Genomic DNA, 25372 nt, shown 5'->3' with positions numbered 1-25372 from the left:
TGGAAACCATTCAGCTTTCCTCCATCACATGTTGATTTTACTAAAGTAAAGCCAGTGCTCATTAAGAAGTGCGGATCCTGTAGACATCTTCCTTTCTCTATAATATGCATTACGTGTCTTCCGTTCTGGGATGTTACCTAAATTATCTAAATTAATGGCGACCCCTAAGTAGAAAGACCACCACTTAAGAGGCTGTCACGTCCTTAGAAATGCTGTTTTGTCTGAGTTTCAGCAGCTTATGGATTACGCCAGTGGGATTTTTTCAAGACGAAAGCGGCAGCAGTAGCGTGTGTGTGTACGTGCGCGTACATGCATGTAGGTGTACGTGTACATGCGCGTACGTGCGTGTAGGTGTACGTGTGCGCACGCGTGTAGCTGTGCGCATGTGCGCGCATGCGTGTATGGGTTGATACAGCCACGAAACTGATTTCAAATACAAGGAGTGTGAAGTTTTTTGCCTTTAAGGCATAACCGAGTCTTAAAAGCCACACTGACAACCTCCTTTGTTGTTTGGGTGGTTGTTTTTTCGGGAATTTCTTTTTTAAAGCTCAAAGTCATTTCAAGATGCCAGGCCTGTAGGCTACTTGAAGCGACCTTGCTTACAAGGACCCTGCCCTTTGTGATACTGTGGGACCTGCTAAAATTATTACAAATGCTGAGAAATTCGTGCAAATCCAGACCTCATGACTTATCGTTCTTCTTCTTTTTTTTCTTTTCTCGTGACTTCTATTTCAACTTTTGTACAGAGACCTTGAATGTACGTTTCCCTTACCTGAGGTTGTATGCGGACCAACCAGTGTCTAAGCGTCAGTCCTGCGCTACCGCACGTATGGCTGAGAAGAGAATGGCTAATATTTTACACGGTCTACGGCGCCGTGTGCTCAGATGAATGTACCAGAGTTAAAAGGACCATTCATACTTTGTGAGAACCATATTACCCTCCTTGTTCTTCCTAGTACACTAGGAAATACTAGGGTTATTGCTTAATCTTGCTGGGTGTGTGTGTGGGTTTCCCCTCTCGTCCAGGGGTGTTGTCCGCCCAGTGTTATCATTGGCATACATCTCGGATCTCTGGCCCCGCGCCCTTGTAAGCCTGCAGGTCTGCGAGGATGCTCTCCGAATCCTGGAGGACCGCGCTGATCTGGTTCCATATTTCTCTCTCTCCTTCTGTGGGCTGGGCATCTGAGCAGAAGGGAAACCAAAAGACACAGAAAGCTGATGTTTACAAACAGCTTGGAATGAAGATCAGCATTCAGCTCTACCTGCTACAGAGTCCTATTTGATTCCTGCAGGTTTGGTCTTTATGCTTTAACGTAATAAGCTGCTAGGAAAGGAAACTAACACAACTTCTGTCCATGACTCAGTTCAAGACAGTCATCTGACTCTGTACATGTTACACGGAGCACACTGGAATCACTGAGAGCACTTTATTTATTTGTGTAGAACATACTTTTTGCACTCCAATTATGTGCCAAGTGATTAACTGGGTGATGGAAGGAATCGATGTTGTGTTCTGGGGGCCATGTTTAATAGGAGAAGCTACTGAATAGATCTGTTATGGCTAAAAATCTGTGAATCTGAGTGTAGGTGAGAAAAACACTCCCCCCCCATTACCATAGAAACAAATAAGCTTAAGATATTAGATAATCCTTCAGAGCCATGACAGAGATGTATCTTTCTGGAACACAAAGACAGGGAGAAAGCATTGAGATTTATAATTGAATGTAAACTAAAGAAGTACATGAGGTTCATTTGATTTATTTATTTGTTTGTTTATTTCCAGTAAGCTCTACACCCAATGTGGGGGCTTGAACTGATGACCCAAAGATCAGGACTTGCACGCTCTACTGACTGTGCCAGCTAGGCACCCCCAACAGGAGGTTCATTTTAAAGACACTTGTACTATTCAACTTTGATCTTGATTATAAACAATTCCCACAAGAGTAAGTGACACATTCAGGTTTACATAAATAAAGAACATATTCTAACAGCCATAGAAGCCTCCTCTCGGCTCTGAATTCCAACTTTTACATTGCATTCCTGTAGCCAATATATATTCTTGTCCCCACGAGTATTTTGTGGAAGCTGGTGAGTGGTAAAGATTGGGTATTATCTCCGAATACTTACAAAATAGGTTACTTGCTTGGGCTATTAGGGAATTAATCTCCATCCCAAACAAAGGTACTGCTAATGGAGAAGGGGGATAGATGCCACCTCCTAAAAATTCATTTTAAAAATCCAAGTCCTAAGATAGTGAATTCTCTCAGCAGACCCCATTCATGAAAAGGGAGCTAGAGTTATGTCAGGTAAAACATTCATGAGAACATTATGAGGAACATGACAGAGACCCACCGCGTTATGGTACGGAACCTAGCCTGGGAGGATAGATTACTCCTTTATCCTCTTCTATCCTCCCACTGTTTCTAGAATATTCTCAGGTATAGTGTTACACACAATATCAATCACTTTAGAGCCTATCCTTTCCTGTTTCCGAAACTTTCCCCAAAGTGATATGGGTGTCTTAAATAGAAACCTTTAAAACTTAGTAAGTTAGGAAGCCTGTAACTGAAGACAGCATTTTAGTGAACAGAAATCCAGGGAAATTTCTGAGAAAGAAGAAAGTCTGGGAAGAGAACGTGTGACAAAAATGCAACACGAAGTTCCTAGAAAACAAAGAAAAAGGAAAAGCTCATTTCCTCAAATCCTTTTTCCCCTCTGATGAATGCACTGAAAAATCACAAGCTAAAAAAGCCAATTTCCTAGGGAGAAATTTGAAAAGGAGGAAAAGAAAAATAGTCTGTAACCAAGATTCTGGGGGGTAAGCCTCCTTGAATGTAATTATAAAATAGTATGAAAAGAAGAAGACACTTGGGGACCAGGAAAGGGAGACTTCTGATCTTGGCCATCACCAGGGTTCCATCTGAACGAGTCCCCACTTGGTGAAGTTTTAGACAAAATAGAATTAAAGTGGCTGGAAGACGAGGACCAGACAAACACAAAAACCTGTTCTTCTAGTGATTAACACAAAAGGAGAAAACTTTCAATCAGTTTCTAAAAGCAGAAGCTTTTTCTTAAGTGCTTCAAAAAGAAGACCATCTCCAATAGAGTGGCCTGAACATGCTATTGGCAAACTTTGCTCTCTATCCCAGGAGAGGTGACACCTTCTGCTATGACTTAGCCCCAACCCTGATGTGACCAAAGGAGCTGGATGAGTGGCATGGGGTGGTGTCACTTCTCTCAGGGTGGCAGAATTGGGGCTGTGGGGAAGCCCCTCCATCCTAGGGTGACCCTCTCGCAGCACTGCAATGGTCTGTGAAACAGGACCCCTCAGTCCCAGCCTTCCTCTCTGGGAAAATGTTTCTTTTGGCAAATGTCCTGGTGTCTTATTAAAAGCGTTTTTCCTATAGCCCCACTTCACAGAGGTGGGGTGGGATTGGAGAAATCCAATCCATCTTTCCTTCTTCATCCCAACTTAGAAATGTGTTGCTCACTTTCTTCCATAATTTGTTAGTCTTCTTGGATGTCCTATTTTTTTTTCTTCCCCTCTCATGGAGGTGAAATCACTTCTTCATCCAGCTAATGAGTAAGCCCTTGGTGCTGGCAGCATGGCCCCTGCCTTCTGAGGACTCAAGTCACAAGGGAGGTCAACTTCTAAGGTGAAGAGTGCTGACTGGGAGAAGCTCTAATCTATTTGTTTTTTTTTTTCCCCAAATAGAAAAAAGACTGTGTAACCCTAATTTGGCATAGGCTCATGTCCCTATGGAAGTTTGTGATTCATCCTACTCTGATTTCCCCGAGCCATGTGATCAGACAGCCAAGGCTAATTAATGAGAATCTGACCCATGAGGCTGCAGGACTCTGTCTTTATTTGTTTCATGTGATCTTAAATCTCCAGGGCCTGGCACATAGTATATACTCAAGAAAGAGTTGCTGAATAGAATACCTGAACAAATGATTTACTTCTCACCCTACGTCTTATGATTTTTCTGCTTGTGTTTGAATTGGAAGGGTTTTGGAGACACAGTCTATATTTTATCCTCATTGCCTCCATATGTACTACCTATTGGAGACACTCAATAAATATGTCATGACTCAATGAACATATGAGGACACTTACCAGGTGGTAGAGGAGGTGGGTGTTTGGAGGCAGTGAAAGAAACAAAGGTCCTATTACTTCCGGATCCTCTCCTCTGTCTCTTCTTCCAAATGGTCTCTATACTGGTAACCTCTTTTCACTGTTATTGTTTTTCTATATATATATATTCATCTACAACCAAATTGGCTATTCATCCTTTCATTAACACTTGTGTTTTTAAATCATCCATCCTTCATCTACAACTTCAATATCTCTTCAGTAGGGTCAACACACTGTTAGGATATTTGTTGAGTGAAAAACTATGCCTATGTTGACTATCCTAACCCTAAGGCTGCTACCATTTGCTTTCTGGAATATCCCTTTGAGAGGATTTGGGGTCTTTATGTCTGGTTCTCTCTGTATTCAGATTCAGTAGGTAGCCATGTTTTAAAAATGTATTGTGTCTTCAGATGTCAAAGAGAAACATCTTGAAAAATTAGTGATTGAAAAGGTATGCTGATATCTAACCTATCTAACCTTCTAAAGTGAACAGGAAATCCAGATTTATGGGTTTTGTTTTCCTACTTTTAACACAAAGATTGACCCTTACTCAAAGGTGCACACACATACACATGCCCACCAGTAATATTACTGATGGACACCAGTCCTTATTTTCAGTTGTAGCCAGTGAATCCCTCAGTGATGTTTCTTCTAAGAATCACATTCCAAAATTCTAATCATTGTCCATTATTCCATCTCCATTGAGAGGAATGGTTATACCAAGCTGGGCTGCTCTTATCTAACAATGAAGCTGTTTAAACACACACACACACACACACACACACACACAAAAAAAAAAAAAAAAAAAAAAAAAAAAAAAAAAAAAAACAACCCACCCTGTGATTTACACGCGCAATTTCAGAAACCAATCCTCCCAGGAGCCCTGGAACAAGCTTATCCAGGCCATTCCCCAGGCAATGATTTAAACCTCTGTTCTGGACTTGCTATTGCACAAAGTATGAAAATGTATCATCTGCACTGTGACCTTGAATACATTGTTAAGAACTTTCTGAATTCCAAGTGCCTAGAATTTTTAATGGAAAAATAACCCTCTTATCAATGAAGATAGTGAGGCGATATTCATTATGTTTACAGGGGGTCTATTTACCCTCCTTTGGCTCAATTTGCTTGCGACTGTAGATATTAACTGTCAGGATTCGGTGTCACCAGGTCAGTTGGAGGCTTTGCTGTGGAGGCCTGTGATGTTTACTGAAAGCAGAATGCCTCACATTCCACGGGGAGGATGGAGAGGAAGGTGGCCCAGTGTTTTTGTTTGTCAGGAAGGAACATCTTTGGTGAACATACCTTGGGGCATGGCAGCAGGGCTCAAACCAGAGCAGGGCTGTCAAATCAAAGGGTTCTTATCTTTATAAATCAGTCAAGGACATCCTCTGTCTTCACAAGCATGGGGGAACATGCATACCTTCTCTTCACAACCTACTCAGAACTGTACTGGAAAATCTGACAGAATCAAACAAATTAACAGAAGATAATGTGAGCAGAGGACACCATTTATGTGGAGATGTCTTTGGCTTTGAAGGAAGCTGTGGACTTTCATCCATAGGATATGCTGCTCTCCCTGTACCCAGCGGTGTTTAGAAACGCTGAAGACAGTTTCAGCAAAGGGATTCGACACAGCTGTAAATTAAACCTCTTGCTCTTCTCCCCCACCACTTCCTTCCCCCTCCGCCCCTTCCCCCTTCAGGATAGATTAAGAAACATAACCAATTATCTATGATTAACATTTGGGGATATAAAGTGGTGGTGATTTATAGCAGAATACCAGCTGCTTGAAGAAACCACATAAAATTGCAAAGGTCCATTGGAAAATGTTAAGTGTGACTGGGTTGACATATTTATTTGCACAGGAATATTAGTCATCCCTTTCCTATGGAAGAGTGAATGGGGGCCTGCAAAAAGCAGGGAGGGCTGAGGTTGCTGGAAGGCTCATTTTTTCAACCCCCCCAGTGGGATCCCTGTGACATCACAGGAAGAGGAGGGAACTTCAAGGATGCAGAGTTTTGAGACTGGGTCCTACTGCCCCCCTGCCACTCAATGAATATGAGACTTCAAGGCCCCCTCCATTCATCTCTCGGGCTCTCAGATTACTTCATGGCAGAGGGAGGGACATGCACAAGAACCCTGTCCCCTCCCTGTATAGTCTTGTAGGGACTATGGCCTGGAGGCTCTTAATAAGATGTTGATGTGGATCAAAAGCACTTAAAAAGAGAGTGCTGGAAATTTAACTAATCACTGGACTGAATCTCTGTATTGGCATAAATTAATCGCCTCACAGGTCTGTTCTGTTGCTTTTTGCTTGTTTGTTTTATTTGTAAAGTGACCAGAAAACAGCTTTTATTTCCCCCTCTCCTCTCCCAAGATTATCTAGCCGTCTCTGAAAAACCTTAGTGGAAGTGAGGGTACCAGGGAAGGGCAGGATGAAAGAAAAGCTCAGTAGTATCACTATACTGTACACCTAAAACTGACATAACACTGTATGCGAACTATACTGGGATTAAAATTAAAAACTTAATTAAAAAAAAAAAAGAAGAAGGATGCTCAGCAGTGCAGGAGGTAGCCTGCTCTACCAAGATCATCCCAGGCAAAGGTTTCATCTGACACTCCTCGTTTCAAGAGGTAGGAGACTGTCATCTTAATAGGTCACAATATCCAGAGTCTTTCTGTGAATATAATGGGTGGCTTGGAGGCTTTAGAATTTCCTTCCAAACTAGCCCCCACCCCTGCCCCCTGATCACTCTTACTGTTCTTGGTATTTCTATCATGCTCACAGGTGGATTTGTCTTATAAGATTATTTCTCAGTTCCTATCTGCCAAGAAACATTTCTTGCTCCCAGCCCTAGAAGCTGTACTTTCTCTCCTGGCTAGCCTGCCCCTCGCTCTCCCTTCTCTTGTAGGCTTCTGCACTGTTTGTCCTATTGTCTATTCAATGTGCTTGTGTCTCTCCCCAATACAGTTCTGTAATCCCTGAAGAAAAGGACATGGTTCTCCTAATGCCCTTCCGTATTGATGTGCTCTGTGTCATCTCCATGCCTCTCTGCCCCCATTCCTGTTGTTCCTGCTTGATGCTACAATGCAGCGGAAGCCCTGTGTATAATTACTGAATTAGCATCAGTACAAAAAAATCAAAATTCCTAAACGGATACTTCATGTCAGCTCTATGCCATGCAAGGCCTCTCTGCAGGGAAGTTCTTCATGCGAAAATGAAATGATACCAAAGACATCTAGTTGTGTAAGAAGGAATGGGGAACACCAGAGCCAGCCACTGTGTCCGTAAATAGAAAAGATCTATTTAAATTGCACACACACACACACACACACACACATTGAGAGTTTAAAGGAAAGGAAAAGGCCACCACAGATTGCACTAGGGAGTTTCTATCTGATATAAAAGCAAAACAGAAAAGAGCACAAGGGTGGAGCGATCTGTGACAAGAGTCTTGAATTCTTCATGAAATGAAGACTACATGTGGAAGACTGATTCTAATAAGTCTGAGATGTATCTTGCAACAAGCATGGAGGGGCAGAACTAAAAAGCCAACAGAAAAGATCAAAGAGAATATCAAAATTATTCTATTTAATCAAAAGGCATAAAGATATTAAGAGAGAAAAATACAACAAGTAGAAATCAGTATAAAAGTAGGCTCAGATACAAACATTAATTGAATATCAATGGGCTAATGACTCCAATTAAAAGGTAGATATTATCAGCTTGGATGGAAGAGTTGGGGCCAACTACATACAGTTTATAAGAATTATGCTGTAAAGATAAAGACACAGGATGCAAAAACATACGTCATACAAACAGCAAGCATAAAAATCTGGTATGGTCAAACCATAAAATTCTTAATGATACACTTAACAAAATATTATGCAAGACCTCTAAAAATTATACAACATTGCTAAGTGAAATAAAAAAAATATCTAAATAAATGGACAGATATAGTATACCCATAAGTAAGAAGAATCAATATTGTTAGATGTCAATTCTCCTCAAATTGATCATCAGATTTTATATCATTATAAGCAATATCCCAGAAAGGTGCTTTTGTAGCAATTGAAGGCTGATTATAAAACGTACTTAGACAAGTAAAGAAACTGGAGTAGTCGAGACAATCTTGAAAAAGAGCAACAGATTTGAAGGACTTACTCTTCTTGACTTTAAGATTTGTTATTTGTTACAGTTTGGTAATCCTTGGTGAAAAGACTCAAGAAATCCATGGGGGAGAATGGAAGGCCCAAACAGATCACAGGGAGCTGATTTCTGATAATGGCACTCAAGCAATCTACCTGTGCTAGAACAAGTTGATAATACATGAAAAAATAAACCCAACACCTTGCTCATAAAATAAATAAAAATTAGTTCAGTATTGGTCACTGGCCTGATGTAATGATTAAATTTCTAGAACTTCCAGAAGGAAACAGCAGAATGTCTTTAGGATCTTGAAATGGGCCATGATTTCTTATAGAGGAGATAGCATGCACTTAGCACAGAAGGAAAGCAGTCATAAATCACACTTCATCAAAATTGAAAAGTTCTGTTCATGCAAAAATAAGAAAAAAAGAGGCAAAGCACTGAGTGAGTAAAAACATTTGCAAGCTATTATCTCACAAATGACAGGTATCCAGAACACACTAGCTCCTACAACTTAGTAATACAATGAAAAACAACCAAACTCAAAATGGATAAAAGATAAATATATTCTAAAAACGTCAAGTGAATATTCAATAAGCACATGCAACAGTGTCCAACAGTCTGAGTTATGATGGAAATGCAAATTAAGCCACAAGGAAAAATCATCCCACAGTCACTAGAACAGCTGAAAGGAAAAAGATGGACAATGTTAAGTTTTGGAGAAGACATGTTACACCTGAGCACTCTAGACTTCTGGTAAAAATGAAAAATAGTACATCCCATTTGGGAAACAATTTGACAGTTTCTTGAAAAGCTGCATATAATTACTCAACAAGTCTATCTTCCATCTGTACACGAGAGAAAAGATGCATGCAGATATTCTACAAGAATGTTCACACATTCTTAAATAAAGACAATAGGTCTTTATTGTAGCAAAAAACTGGAAGTTGCCCAAGGTGATCATCAACAGGAGAAGGGATGCAAAACTGTCTCACAAGAGTATTTAGCAGAAAAGGGAGGAAACTCTGATACATGTGATAACATGGTTAGATCCAAAAAACATTTTGTTAAATCAGAAAAAGGTACCAAAAAAGCATACACTGTATAACTCCATTTATATGAAGTTCAAGACTTTAAAGATTAGCAAAATTTATCTTAGAGATACAAATCAGATCTGATCAGTAGTAGTTTCTGGGTGTTGGTTAAGGGCAGGGGACTGACAGAGAAGAGGCAAGGCATGCTGGAACTCTTTGGAGTGAAATATCTTGTCAGAGAGTGTGGCATTGGTCAAAATTGACTGTATTTCAGCCTGTCTAATTCAGCACATGTAAATTATGCCTCAATAAAAATAAATTTTAAAAAATGGAAAAGAAGAAAAATTATCTATTTTGAGTAGATGGAATGGCTTCTTCCCTTCCAGAAGCAAGAAATCGGATTTTCTAAAAGAAGCACTTTTTTTTTTCAGTAGCAGCTTTATTGTGATACAGTTCACACGCCACACAATTCACCGATCCCAAGTGTTCGTAGTATATCGCCATGTACAGTCATCACCATCACCAATTTTAAAACATTCTTTTATCCCTCAAAAAATTTGTACCCGTTAGCTATTGCTCCCCATTTCTTCCTAGCACCCCTAGACCCAGACCATCACTAATGAACTTTTTATCTCTGTAGATCTGCCTAATCTAGACGTTTACCATAAATGGGATTATACAATATGCACTTTTTTGTGATTGACTTTTTTTCACTTAGCAGAATGATTTCAAGGTATCCCTCCATCAGTATTTTACTTTCTATCACTCCGTAATGTTCAAGTGAATGGCTGTTCCATTATGTGTCCATTCATGACTTGATGGGCATTTGGGTGGTTCCCACTTTTTGGCTATTATGAATAATGCTACTGTGAAACTTGATGTCCGAATTTATGTGTGGACCTATGTCTTCATTTCTCTTGGGATGTACCTAGGAGCGGAATCATTGGGTCATAGGGTGACTTTATGTTTCACATTTGAGGAACTCCCAAACTATTTCCAAAGCATCTGCACCATTTTACATTCCCACAGTGTAAGAGAGTTCCAATGTCTTTGCATCCTCACCAACACGTTTTATTATAATTTTTCTTGTGTGCGAAGTGCTCTCTTGTGGTGGTTTTGCTTTGCATTTCCCTCTTGACTAATGACAATGAATGTTTTTTTCCTGTGCTAAGAGGATTTTTGTTCATCTTTGGAGACATAGCTACTCAGATCCCAAAGGAATATTTTGATAGATGCAGTTGTTTGGTGAGACAGAGTGTCTTCGAAGCAAGGTAACCTTGCATAGATTGTCACCTACTGGGACTTGTGCCTGTCTCAGACACCTTCTACTCCAGAGTGGATACTGGGTGAGAGGCTGAAGAAGCATGCCACTCCATAGAGTTCAAGTTCTAAGTTATGGCTACCTCTATATCACCTGCCTGGCAGGGGAAAAATAGGGAAACAAAACCTAAAAGAAGTCTTCTGTGACCAATTCCGGAGACCTCAGCCCTGGATCTGGGAACTCAAAAGGTTGCCTGGTCAGCTCCGCTGTCCCAGACCCTAGGGTGTGTTAATGCTTGACTTGAATGCCTTAGTTAAATATGGTTCCCAAACTTCCTGACCATCAGAGCCACCTGGGAAATGTGGGCAAAAGCAGATTCCTGGAACTAGGCCACTGAATCAAAATTTTGGGAGAGGCTCAGACAACTATGGAAAATCTATATCCAGCAGATGTTTCTAATGATCATTTCAGTCTGAGAATCCCTGGAATTGTTTTGCTGGATGGCTAATGCCCACTGCTTACTTTGGGTGTCATAATGAGTAGATTCAATTGAACAATCGTCAACAGACCTTCAGGCATATATCTTCCTGTACATGGTCCCCAAAGCCATAGCTCAGGCAAGATTAGGTTGCATTTTATTCCCCTCTCTGTCTCCCAGCCTTCAAAAAGGAAATGAAAATATGTCAAGGAGGCAGAGACAGAAAAAGAAAAAAAAAAGTAGTGGGATTAAAAAAAAAAAAAACCAACAACAATAAAAGAGATGTTAAATAGCTGTGTAGAAATGCGAGCACAGAGTGTGGAACTCACTGCAAAGGTCAGACAAGAATTTAAATTAAATCTACACAACTGAAAAACCTTAGGACAGATGTGTCTAATTTTGTCTTATATTTTGACCCAGCTTAATTATATCTATTTGACCCAGTTCAATTATATTCCATCACTGACTTCAAAAAGAAGACTCAACACTCAGAGTAGAGGTGCCAAATTCATTTAAGCTGTTGCTACATGCTGTTTGGCCTTCCTTCCTCCCTCCGTGGCTTTCTCATTAACTCTTTGCAGTCCAGCCTCTACAGGCAAAGGAATATGTCTTGAATCTGTTCTGCCAGTGGCTACAGTAGCTGGGTAGCTCACAGCCCATGCTGCCATTCCCTTTTCAAGCCTTATCCATCTGGAGTATTTTGCAGCACGTGAATCCATTAACAGTTCCTCCTTCTTTACTGTCTGTGCTCTTCTGGCTGCCTCAGTCTAGCCTGTTCTACTCCATTCCTTCACATGGCCAGCATCTGTTACTAAAGCTTATTGGGTGATCCGTTCTCCATGTTCAACATGGGGAGAAAATGCTGGGTTGCAAACCTGAGTGGGGCCCGGACTCTGCCATCATGAGTCCTGGTTTAGTAAGATGTTCTCTTTCCTCTACAATCTAGTCTCTTTTCCTGATCCTCTGACTCATCAGCCTCCTGATAAGCACGAGCATACCTAAAGTTCCCATCTGCCAATCCCTTATCTGCTCTCAAGTTTTCCCTCAGGGAGTTCAGCTATTCTTTTTGAAGGCGAACCCCAATTATGTACCACTTAGCCCTGAGCTTCTGCAACTGCTGTGGTCTAACCCGAGCCAGCCCTCCATTTCTGCCCATACTTCCTTTTCGTAAGCATGAGCTGCTCTGTCTAAACTGGGCCTCTTGCCTTTCTTCAAACACGCCTTCCTATTCCTACCCCTACCTACTTCCACTGTTGGAAAACTCCTGTCCCTATATGCTTGTAGAAAAATCACCCATTCTTTAATGCCCACTCCAAAGGCCACCTTTTGCTAGAAGACTTCTCCAATTCCTTCTGTTGTCTTCCATTAGCCAAAACTAAATGCATACTCTTTCTTCCTCTTTACTCCCCAGACTACAGAGTGGTCTTAAGCCCCTTATTTTTATCTTGTTTTGAAAAATGTGCCTATATTATCCTGCACACCAGCCTGAGATTCCAGTGACGGTCCTTATTTAGCTCTGTCTCTCTGATGTTGCCTGGCTTACGTGGATGTTCGTAACCATATTGCACATAACACTGTTGTGCTGAGCGGATATCTACAGTTTACAGAGAAATCATGGCCACAGCCCACCTTTGCTATCCTCTGGCCCATCGCCATTCTTTTTTGAAAACCACCTTTAGGAAAGAGGATTTTCAGGATCAAGAAAAACTTATTTTTTCCATGAGATATTTTAGTTCATAGATGATGGAGAAGCTCTCTACTCAGGAACAGGATGATGGCTGTTGTACTTCTTAGAGGCTGCTTGTGATGGGCTCTTGAGGAGGAGAGACAGAGACCTGTGCTCCATCTCAGGTCCTTACTCATTCCCTACGTGACATCAGCCCAGCTATTTATCTTTTCTTAGTCTCAGGGAAATAATGTTAATTTTCTCCTCGGGATTGACAGGGAAATAAAGAGTTCCCATACATTTTTTAGTAAATTTCTAGGTTTTTTTGTTTGTTTGCTTGTTTTCCTTACATACTACTGCTCTAGTCCTAATAAGCCACAAGGCACAAGAATCCAGTCCACAAGGAACCTTGTTGAAGATACTATGGCAGATCTACAAGTAGAGTTTTGGTACCATAAAGAACATCATCAAAATTCAAGATATTTAAAAAAAATTTCAAGATATTTAAATGTCCTTTTTAGCCACAATGACCTTTTTAAAAACAAACAGACAAAAAAATTAAGAAACTATCCAAAGTACAAGACCGAGGAGACCAGAGTGCTTGGTCTTAGGAGAGAGAAACAGCAACAGATCCTCTGCAACAGCAGTGGGCCAGGGACCCCCAGGGGGATAACCCCAGAAGGTTGGTCCTCTAGAGAGCACCCTTTGAAAACCACTGCTTTAAATTCCTATAGACTGTGATTTTCTCACTTGGAAGACTTTTCAAATTAGACTTGACAAAGAACTCAGTATTACTCTTTGTAAAAGCAAGAAAACTACAAATGCAAGAACAGCTAAATAGAAAAATGGGGGCCACTGAACGTAGTAGGCATTTGTGAACAGGATGTACAGGTGCATGTGGCATTTAGAACTTCAGGAAAAGTGCAGGCATTTAACTCCTCTAGGGGTTTATATGCCCTTCCCCCCACATTTTGGGTGAATGGAGTATTTTCTGTTTACCACTATTTTGGACCTTGTACATCCTGGACGCAACAGTGTAACATGCACGTGACAAGTTGAAGGAATCAACTAAACATGCAGATAGTAAGATTAGGGGGATGAGATAATAGGCCATTTATCTCGTAAAATTCTTTAAAGTTATTAATAAATCTTCATTAACAACAAGAGCAACAGCAATGAAGATATGTGTTTGCTAAAGTTACACCAGGAAAAAGCAAACACACAAACAAAACATTCCTTTCAATGTGTCGTATCAATCTGGTATAGATCCCAACTATGGCACTTACCAAACCCAACCCATCCAACCCAACCCAACCAAATCCAACCAAATGGCAGCAGCAGAAAATGAGCTAAGTTAGAAGTGAAATATCCTTCATTGAATATAATCTAAAATCTGAAATATATGTTTAGGACACGTGAGCTTCGGGGTCACTTTTCCTTTTCATGCAGCTCTCTTACACTTACCGAAGATTCTGAAAAGATATCTCTAGGGAGCAGTCACCTTTTGCTTAACTGTATCTTTGAAGGGTCTTCTAGCATTTCCCTAGAAAATCTCTGTTTGCAAGTTTAATCTTGCAAGTGTAAGGAAATTCTAACTTATTTTTTAGTATACATAAATATTTGAAAAATTAAAGCTTAATACAGGTTAAAGTTAGCAACAAATGGTGAATACTGACAAAAAGGACATTTAATGTACTTGCTATTGTGGAATTGCAATTTAGAAAAAGGGGACCATAATAGTGAAGGTGGAAACATAAGCTTAGTTGATAAAACATGAATGTGTCACTCATCTGGAAATATATTCAATCAAAAAAATAAACAAGATAAGGAAAAAAAGACAGTGTTTCTTCAGTCATAATTCACAGCCATTTCACATTAGAAAAAAATAAAATTTTTGATAAAAGAAACATAACCTTCAGACAAAAGGAGTATATCTCAAAAGTTTTATATAGTTTTATATAATCAAATAACATAAACAACAGAGAGCAATGACTCAGAAATAAATAATCTATATGCCTATTTTCTAGTTTTGATAATTTTTTCACATCTAGTGATATTTGTTTTATATTAATCTCTGTAAGTTACTACATGTGCTATTTTTCTTTAGAATATGATATAGTGTTTCATAAGATTTATTAGAAAAAATACATAATGATGATAGATGCTAGCTGATGAAAATAACTTGTTCTATAATCAAAGAAAACCATGGATACATTAAAAAGATTTTCTATGAGATTAAAAAAAAATAACGGGAAAAGAAAGAAATGAAATAATCTTTGAAGACCCAGAAAGAAATGCATAGTGACATTTGGATTGAAGTATCACATAAAATCTTTATGTTATAACTTCTCTATCAATAAACTATAAAGAAAGCAAACAAGTTCTCATCATTATCTTTTAATTTTTGGAACTTACTTTCAAAGTCCAGGAAAAAGTGTGGATAATTTTCAATTTCCCTGGTAAGGACTTTGAGCAGGTTTCCCATCCCAGCAAACCTAGGAGAAGCAACACAAAACCAAATATCATTAGCAGGATGAAAAATAGAGTTCTTAAAAAAAAAAATAGAGTTCTTTTTCTTCTTCTCCTTCTTGTCCTTCTTCTAAGAAAAAAAAAAACACAGACTTTTTAAAGGGTTGGACCTATTTTATTACCTTGCATAAATCACACAGGACCCCCAATAGTTGCATCTGAAGACCAGATACAAAGGATCTCCATACCAGGCGATGACTAATAACTTAGCAACTTCTTCCTGAATCAGGGACAGATAAACATTTCTGAGGTTCTGGCTCTCTAAAAATTAGGGTTATCTGGCCTAAGCCATATAAAGTATGACAGTGAGAACAATGTCCCAAGCTGTCTCTAGAAAAAAACACTTGTGTTTTACATATCATTCCCTGTAATGACAGTTAACCAAAGAACATGCTATTTTAAAAACCAGGTATTTTAGTTATAGGAGGCAAAGCTTAGGTATATTCTACATTGTTTACTTCTCCCCTTCATCAGTTCCCTGAATCTTTACAATTAATACTTTAGCATTGCTTTGTTTCCTTTTCACCGATGTGGGAACATACCATGTTAAAGGACAAGCACAAAGAGGGCATTATTAAAATATCTGCCCAGGAAGGAAAGTTTCTTAAAATTTCTGAGGAAAAGAGTTTAGAAAACAGATTGAGAGCCCTAGGGACCCCTTATGGTCTGTACAGAAAGCCAGACTTCCCAGAAGTTCAACTTTCTGGCAAGTCAGAAACTCTCATTTTTTGGGATGCCTGGGTGGCTCAGTTGGTTGGGTGTCTGCCTCTAGGATCAGGCCATGATCCCAGAGTCCTTGGATCAAGTCTGCATTGGGTCTCTTGCTTGGTGGGGAGTCTGATTCTCCACCCTTCCTATTCTTATCCCCACTCAGCTTTCCTCTCTCTCCCTGAAAAATAAATAAAATCTTAAAAAAAAAAAAGAAACTCACAATTTGACATTTCAGTGGTAACAAGATTGGCTACTTCATGAAGTGCAAACATGAAAAAGTGTTGCTATTAATCCAAAAACTTATTTTCAATAAAATCACAGTGTAATTGCATAAGTGGATCAAACCAACAGAGAAATACAGATTTGATATATATTGGCAATCCCAACTTAAAAAAAAAAAAGAATAGGGAAAACATAGTTATATTTAGGTTATTGGGAAAATTTCTACTGCTCTCAGCTTCAGACATTAAATTATCTTTTTCAGGAGGCCACTGGTCCACTCATTCATTCGGCACACCTTCGTGGAGCTGCCATCTGATGCTGGGCGCTGTGCTCTTTGGAAGGCATTTCTCTAACTCCTGACACAGACCCCTCAGTTTGTAAAGAATCAACTTGAAAAATCACTGGACCAGTAAAAGAAAACCACAGGGCTGCAGTTTTCTATGCATGGGGCTTCAGACAGTGTTTATGCTGATACAGGAATTCCTAAAAATACAGCACTGTAAGACAGATGGGAGGAGCAGAGAGTGCTTTGTGTGAGACAGTATGTAGCCAGAAGTTCCCTTGGACGCAGAAGGCGATATTCGAGTCCTCATCACCCTCCGCTGAGAAAACACTTGCACACATCATCCATGGAATAGGCCACTAATAAGCTAAAAAGGAGCTTGGGAAGCCCGATTTCTATCCTAGTTCTGTGTCCTGCTACCTCTGTTAGCCAGGACAAGTCTCTTAATCTCTCTAAATCTCAGTCTTCTCATCTGTAAAATGAATTTTTGAAATGTATCTATTTCATCAAGTCCTGAGACTTAATGAGATCCAGTTAGGAGATGCTCTGCACATCATTTATAGGAAGTAGTCAAGAAGGGTGAAGTACTACTAGTACGGATAATGATGACGACAATTGCCAGCATCCTCGTTATCATGATTATAACAGCCTCTGGACACTTAGGGTTATCCTGTGGAAGATGGGTTAATAGGTTGTATGCAGCTGTAGGAAAGAGAACCAGGGTCACTGAAGAAATAACCAAAGAAGACCTTCATTCAGTGTCATGAAAAAAAAAAAAATCCAGTTGTCTGAATAGTGAAGGATTTGCCTTGTAAAATAGTGAGCTTCCTGTAACTCATGGTGTTTAAGTATTCTAGCAGCCTGTAAAAATATAGACATGAATGATGTGTTGGGCAGATGGTTGGCCAAGATATGTCTTAGACCTCTGCCATCTTGAGGCATCTGGGTATGCGCACTCACGTGTGTGCATACACATACACACCCACCCTTGTGCACTGGGAAGCAGACACCATGCTTCCCTCTTCCAAAAGAATCTTCCCTATTCTTTCTGTCATTTTCCATGCCTTTTGCACATTTCTATTTAAGATAATTTTCGAGCACAGCTCTGTATGAGGTAGATTTTGCCAAATGAAAGCTCAGAACTGGTGTAGTCCATTCCTGCCACGGGGCAACATTCACAAACCCTCCTGAGCCTCTTGGAAAGAATCTGTATCCAGATGAATGAACAATTCCAATTCAGACCCAGAGACATTCCTGGTAGGAAGATGATTCTACTGTTTAGTAGTGGTCCCAACTTTCACATAAAATGCCTTAATGGAAGTTAAATATTCTTAATTTTTCCTGGTTTAGCGCTATTAATGTGTCGCAAGAGACCTGATTGGATTTAGTTCCCTCCTAAAATTCTGTCTTGTGTGTGATTTTACTGTCAGACTACCTGGGCGGGAAATATGTCAAGCCTTTAAAATTGGTAACAGACTGAAAGGAACACACTCAAATATCAGCCGGCTACAGAATTCTGTCTGTTCAAAAGGTCACTTCAGCTAGCTGGCTGATATGGTCAAACATTTTGCAACATGATTCTAACATCAACTGTGGTCAATTAAGGAACTCCCCTTATTCTAGATGTTTCATACTCCCAAAAGGAACTGTCTGGAATGATGACTGTGGGATATTATGTAGCCTTAGGGGTCAAGTCCAGTCCCATGGAATCTGCATTTCCAGACACACTCTTTGAATAAGTACAGAAAGGTTTGATGCTTCTTGTTCCTCTTTAAGGTCATCAAGAACTCATGGAAAAATATTCTGGTTTCAGGTCTGCAAAGTGAGTTAACATTACACAGACGGTCAGTGAGGTGACCCGGGATCCACTTGGAAGGGACCTTCAACCATGGGGTTTCCACCACCGCTCCAGCCATATCCTGCTGGCAGTGACTCTGCAATCTTTGAAAATAGCTCTTCAGTGCATAGAAAATACATCTTTATGCAACACATTCCTAGTGAGATACTTTCATTCATTCATACAAAGATTCTTAAAAAATATTTTATCTTGTTCAATACAAGAACATAAGATACATTATTATATGCTATTAGAGAATGCAGATCCATAGCAAGAGTGGGAGAAGAGAAAAGTAAAAACAGAGTTGGAAGAAGAAGGTAGAGAGGCAAGGAGCACATGAATTATAGGACATCTGGGCCGTATGGTCTTCACGTTCACTGGAGATGAGTGTTCAATTTGGACCTGTGCTTCTGCTTGCCAAAGTGAAGGAGAAAAAATGGTCCTTTTCAAGATATGGTGTCCAGAAAGTAAAAACAAATGGGTTATGCTGAAGAAGTAGAGTTTTACTTTTTTTTTATTAAAAAGAAAAAAAGGGGGATGCCTGTGTGGCTCAGTTGGTTAAGCAGCTGCCTTCGGCTCAGGTCATGATCCCAGAGTCCTGGGATCGAGTCCCACATTGGGCTCCTCGCTTGGCAGGGAGCCTGCTTCTCCCTCTGCTTCTGCCTGCCTCTCTGTCTGCCTGTGCTCGCTCTCTCTCTCTCCCTCTGTCTCTGACAAATAAATAAAATCTTAAAAAAAAAAAAAAGAAAAAAAGGAAAAATTGATCATAGCTAAGAAGTAGCTGAGACAAAGAGAAATCTCCTGTGCCTAAGAGTACACAGAGAAGTCGTTCGTATCTGAGGAGGAGCCAAGGCTCTGAGCTCCCGGGGGCACAGAAGTGGTTTCACAGCTGAATGGGGGGGGTGGGGCAGAGCTGTTTGGCAGGCAGTTTGGGGCTGTGCTTGAGAAATCAGGAACTCTGGTTTCCATGTTGCATTTGGGTCTGTCCCAAGGAACGCCAGTTACTTGCCATTCTCCCCTGTGGTGCCGGAGCTTCTATCAGAATGAATACAGAAACCCAGCAAGTGCTCTGCTTCTCCTAGGAGGACTTTAACCTGAGTCCCTTAAAATGGAGATGATGATTCTGATGATGATTCTTGGCAGTTTCTATAAGTAAATTTCCAGGAATAGGAACGGCCTCCCCAGTAATGCACAAGGGGGAGGAGAACCAATGTGAAGGATGGAAGTATAGCCAAAAATGTAGAAGCTGAAGTACTAAAATACTTTACTAGAAATAGAAGTGACAAAGGAGGATGGTAAGTGGGACTCCAGGCATAAAAGAGATCAAGTCATAATGTATAGAGCATGCTTCTTACTCAAAAGTGTGTTGTCTGTATTGTGAGCTATAGGTTTACTTTACACACACACACACACACACACACACACACACACACCTCCTTTGGCATCTTCAGAGATTGTTTTAAAGTGAGGCTTTCCTGGGACTTGCTCTAGCTACAGTGTGCATGGCAGGGTTGTGAGATCTGAATTTATTTCTGCGGGAAGAGTCCGGTAGGGGTGCAGCAAGGGAAGAGGACAAGGTCTTGGCTATCAAATGAAGAGAAAGGAAAGGTATATCAGTTGGATAAGAACTTAGGAAAGGGTGAGCCTTGCAAAGACACTCTCTGACTCTTTGACTTGGGAGGTCTCTTGCTTTTGGAGAATAGTGTTGGAACGTAATTCTCTTGCCATCAGTTACCACTCTGAATGGCCCTTTGCTCTTAGAGGCACCCGTCTTCTTCCATGGCTGGATTTTCCAGGACTACCCCTTCTTTACCAAAGCAAAGTTCTACTGGGTTCTTGGCATGTTGACTTTAGCTATTGGCTGGACCTGTTTTCCCACACCATTATAAGCTAGGGTCCACCAAAAAAGATTAAGACATGGTCTTGAGAATTTAAAGCACAGAGTAGGTCAAAATAACAATATGGCCCACTGGTATTCTCAAAAGATGGACACCATGAGTAGTAGATGAAGGAGATCACCCAGAAAATCTTGAAAGAGCTGCACAAATGGAAAGCACCATCCAATTCTACCATTATTCTAGAGCGAATCATTTCAGTTGTGAGTCTTGGGTTCCTCATCTTACAAAATAGTCAAATAATAACATCTCACAAGGACTAAATGAAACAGGTGTGAAATGATTGTGCATACTGTAGAATGCCATGCAAATATTGCTACAATGATTCAGCATTACAACTCAGTTTAAGATATTCAGGGAATCAAAGAAGTATAATATTCCCTGATTCACAATATAAGTTCCTTTTCTCTAGATCTTTCATGGTTGGTCTCTTAAGGTCCATGTTTCTTTATGCAAATCACTTTCATTATCATCAGGTTAATAAGTATCTAAAAGCATTCATAGTTGACATGGCAAGATATTTTTCTATGGGCCAAACAATGTATTTTAGATATATTTTTCTTATTTTATCTTCAAAATATACTTAGGAGAAAGATATATTTTCTAAGGTTTAGAAAACTGAGGATTATGAAAATTAAATATAGAAGCTGATTGAAAAAATATAAATCCTTATTTAAAGAAAAACCCCAGATTTTCAGAAGAACAGTATTTATGCAAGTTTGTAATAAGCAGAGGCTGACGTCTTCAGATAACGTTGTGTACATTATCAGCCATTTCCAGCACAAGAATTCCAAGCATATACAAATGCTTTTGAAAACAGGAACAACTCGGTCACTCTTTTAGTAAACGTTAGAATCATGATTGAAAACTTCAAATTTTAACCAAATGATTATGTGCCATTTCATAAACATAGCATAAAGTCCAAGGAAAACACAAATATTTAATGAAGAAAACCCCACCAAAGTGACTCATGAAACATCTCCACTGAAAAGGAATGAAGTGCCAAAGGACTAACGTACAGACTTGCAGCAATCTAAAGAAGAGGAAGTTATGATTATTGCCCACTCGGTCCCAGGAGACTTGGTTCCTGCCAGTGTTGGCCTTCTTCAGCACTGATTCTCTTGATGACAGTGACCTATCTAAATAAAAGGCAAAAGCAAAAGCAAGCTCCTATCCCAAGACAAGGGAATCTGATAGTAGTTTGGTGGAAAGTTTCTCTCCGGTCCTCCACCTTTGCTTGTGAAATAAAACAAACAAACAAACAAACAACCTGTGATAATTACTGGAAGGAACCAGTCAATTACTAGTTGAACAGCCCGACTACCCAGGGCACAGGGGTGGGGTATGCAGGGGCAGAAGTCATGGCCTCAGCACTCAGGGAGGCATATTCTATTTAGGGAGATGGCAACAGGCTTAAGAATGTGATCTACCCAGGAAACATATAACACATTTCTGATAAATGATAAGTGCTCAGAAGTGTTAAATGAATGTGAAAGTCACAGAATATACTTGGCACATACTGAGAGCCAATCAGGGGGATTAGAGCCTATTATTATGATACCATATACAAGAGGGACCAGAACATCACCTTTTATTGAGTGCCTACTGTGTGCCTGGCGCTACACTTGAGCTTCCACACATTTCAGTCCACTCAAAACTCACGGCAGCCCTTGAGCTTGCTGTAACTATCTTCATGTTTACTGGAGAGAAAAGAGGTTCGTGTGGTTAGAGCATCTTTCTGAGCACTGGAGGGAAATACAAGATAGAGTCACATTTGCCGTTGAGAGACTGTGAGCATAAGTCTATGCTCTTTTCCCCACAGGAGGAGACCTGGAGCTCTAGCCCCTGGGTGGTCTGGGGACTTTGGGAGTCCATGAGCGGGGAAACTGCACGCAAGGTGGCCTGTTACCACACGCATGCGCTCTCTTTTCATGGAAGAGGAGCCACCGTTTCTGTTCCATTCCAAAGTGGCCTCTCCACATGAGCACTGCTCAATGCCAGAGATAGGGAGGGAGGTGAAAACCACGGCGGTGGGGTCTTCCAGAAAAGCTGACTGGATAAAAAATGAGCTGCCCCGACAGCGTGAAGCACCCGACACTTCTGGACCGGCCAAGCGCAGCCCTCCCAGCCGGGTTTGCGGGGGAGAGGAGGGATTTAGGGACGAGAGGAGAGCAAAGGGCACAAGCTGGGTAACTCGTCAAGTCTTCCAAACACAGAGGGATTATCCCTCAAGGTTCTTTTACTGCTATATAATTTTGAAATGGGTCCTTTCGCATTTTTTTTCTCCAAGGAGTCTAGAAGGAGGGCGTTTCTCTAGTCACTGTAGGAGTGTTAATAGTGCCTGTAGAGACAGCCCCCGCACGTCCCTGCCAAGGGAGGCCCTCATCTCCCAGGGGTGACAATTTGGGATGTGCACATGGTATTTTCTATGACTACTTTCTTGGCTCCGGGCGTAAGACCACTTCCACGGAGTTAGCTCTAAACCTGCTCAGTAGAACACAGAGACTCTTAAAAAACAGTTCTCTGCTAACATTTCCCGTTCCAAAAGAGAGGAGAAAATTAAAGGACACACACACAAATATAAATATCTATATACATATATAGATATGTATATGTATATTTATATGTATATAAAATTTGGAACTCTGCACTGTTTGGAAGGAACAATTGAGTAATAGCATTAGCTATATTCCCATTGCAAAACCGAATAAAACAAATCCGAACTTTGTCTTTAAAAACTTGGTCATAGTTTGTGAGGAAATTAATCTGTTTACTCTAAGTGAGAATAACAAGGACCCAGGCCCAGGGTGCGGGCATGACTGGGAATGTTGACCTTTTCCTGCATCCACCAGAATTTCAATGCCAATGTCCTTGATTAGAGAATAAGCGCTCAGAAGATTTCTTTAGGGGCTATGGCTATTTGAAAGGAGAATTCCAAAGTCAAGACCACCTTTATCAATAAAGAACAGTACGTGAAGAAAAGAATAGATAAAACAGTAACCCCACAGGGTTTTACCTTCTAATATATTTTCCTTAAGGTTTAAGACAATGAATACCCAATGCCTCTATCAGAAGGGATGGCTTTTGTTAACATATGGAATGAGACCATGTCTTCCAGAATCTATAATACTTGGCATCCCTGCTCCTGGTACAAAGATTTTAAGAAATCAAAGACTTTGGTTCTTTATCTATAACTCAGTATTTTGCAGGATAAGAAGCCTGGTTTATCCTAACATTTTTCTGCAACATAGCATATAAGCCACCGACCAGTCACAAATACAGCAATGACATATATTTATATAATATCACATCTTTGTCAAAGAGGTGTCTGGCCACAATCACCCTCAACAACCAGCGCGTGTCAAATGTAGAAAAGGTATTATTGAACCCATTTTACGGACCAGAACTCATGGGTCAGGTATAGTAAGTGTCCTTCCCTAAGTCTCTGAATAGATTCTGGACTTTCTGATCACCCAAATGTCATCACAGTACATTCTATAATAGAACTGGGATCATCTTTTTCTAGCTCCTATTTTTACAAAAAAGCACTTGCTCAAGGACCCAAAATACATTAGGGCCAAAGAAGGGACCAGAACGGAGATATCCTGCCTCTCCATCTGCCAACACAGAAAGTAACTGGGACACCTAATTGGTTCTTTAAGATGTAAGAAGTACAGTGTGACGTACTGTTGTCAGTGGAGGGTTTCTGCAGCAAGTTCGTAAGGTCTCATCAGAACGTGCTAATTGGCGACCTAACAAGGACATCCCCGTGGACGGTTCACACACTTGTGCACACTTCTCTGGGGCTAGACCTTGATTATGCTAATTCGGACACTCAACAGAACTTGTCTGCATCCTGCAAACAGCCCCCAAACTGATCTTCCTGACTCATCTTGTTACCCCGCCATTCATCTCCATACGATTGGCAGCGCACTCTCTCTAAGCACAAATCTGATTATGTTACTTTCTTTTCCACGGCTCCCCAGTGCCTGCAGGATATAACACAACCAGATACATGCACTGGGCACAGAAGAACCAGGCCTCTGGCCTCTGCTCATCGCCTCTGTTCCCTGTCTTCCTCCCTCTCCAGGGAACCTACATTCCCCCCCAGACCCTGTGCTTCTCTAAAGGAGCCCTGCTCTTGATTGCCTCAGGGCCCTTGCACATGCATCTCCTTTTGCTTCCAATTATAATGACAACTAATATTTTTTAATGCTTTGCAGGTCATAGTGATGAGAGCTTCTCATGTATTAGCACATCTTGATTTTCACAACAACCATATGAGGGAGGAACAGTTATTCTCTCAATTTCAGAGATAAAGAAAGAATCTTAGGGATTTAGAAACTTGCTCAAGCCCACAGTGGCAGAGCAGGGTCTGGAATCCAATTTCACGTGACCTTTAAGCACTAGTTTTGGCAAGTGCCTCCCTGGAATTCCCTCTGAAGTATGAGTTTGGAAACCAGGGCGTGCAGAAGGAGCACACTGACTCCTCCCTACTCTTTGACCCCACTCTGCTAAAACAAAATCCCCTCACCCGAGTGAGCTCTACCTCTCTGCTCACCCGTCACGCTGTGCTACTACGTCACAGTGCTTATCAGCCTGGACCCTGACTGCACGCTTTCTCCTTGCCTCTCTCAAGGTCAGGTCTTGGGCGGGCTGTTTTATACCTTACTGTATCCCCCGCACTTAGCACAGTTCCTGGCCCACAGTTAACACTAAAACGTAGTAAGCCATCCTTAACTGCTCTGCCCAGGGGTTCCAAAGCATCAATTAGTCTAAAGCAAAATAAGAAAAATAAAGGCTATGTCATGAGCCATGCCGAAAACTAAAGCTATTCAAACATTTTTATGTAGCAGTGTTTTAATTTATTTTAAAAAGCAACGGTGAGCGTTACATCCTAAATCCCCAAAGTTTATTTGGAAATTTTACTGGGTTTATGAAATTCAAAAATCTCGGAACTGCTAACCCGGTCAGTTACTTGCCCGGACTCGGGAACAGAGCTCCAGGGAGAGCCTGGTCTCTGCTCTCGGGCCAGTGCCTCTCCCTGGATCCTGCTGTCAGCCTTTATCCAAAGTCTGACCTTCTAACTACAACAGTGCTCCAAGATTTGCCCAGCAGAATGGAGAAGAGCAGGCCATCTCCAACTTTATAAGTGTTTCTGGGACTAT

General features: G+C 40.7%; 1 protein-coding gene across 3 annotated transcripts in view; it reads right to left on the bottom strand.

Moving 5' to 3' along the window:
* The window catches only part of CYRIA (CYFIP related Rac1 interactor A), a 105132-nt gene that overhangs the window by 14249 nt on the left and 65511 nt on the right, over positions 1-25372 (bottom strand). For all 3 annotated transcript variants that reach the window (XM_044262047.1, XM_044262049.1, XM_044262048.1), the window contains 2 exons: positions 15143-15222; positions 1061-1182 (listed from right to left, as the gene is read on the bottom strand). In XM_044262047.1, coding sequence (XP_044117982.1) covers positions 1061-1182; positions 15143-15212 — 192 coding nt within the window. In that variant the 5' untranslated portion in view covers positions 15213-15222. The remainder of the gene's footprint in view (positions 1-1060; positions 1183-15142; positions 15223-25372) is intronic.

Source organism: Neovison vison, chromosome 8 (genome assembly GCF_020171115.1).
Source record: "Neovison vison isolate M4711 chromosome 8, ASM_NN_V1, whole genome shotgun sequence".
Lineage (NCBI taxonomy): Eukaryota > Metazoa > Chordata > Mammalia > Carnivora > Mustelidae > Neogale > Neogale vison.
Note: the sequence above shows the minus strand (reverse complement) of the source record. Positions and strands in the feature narration are given on the sequence as shown.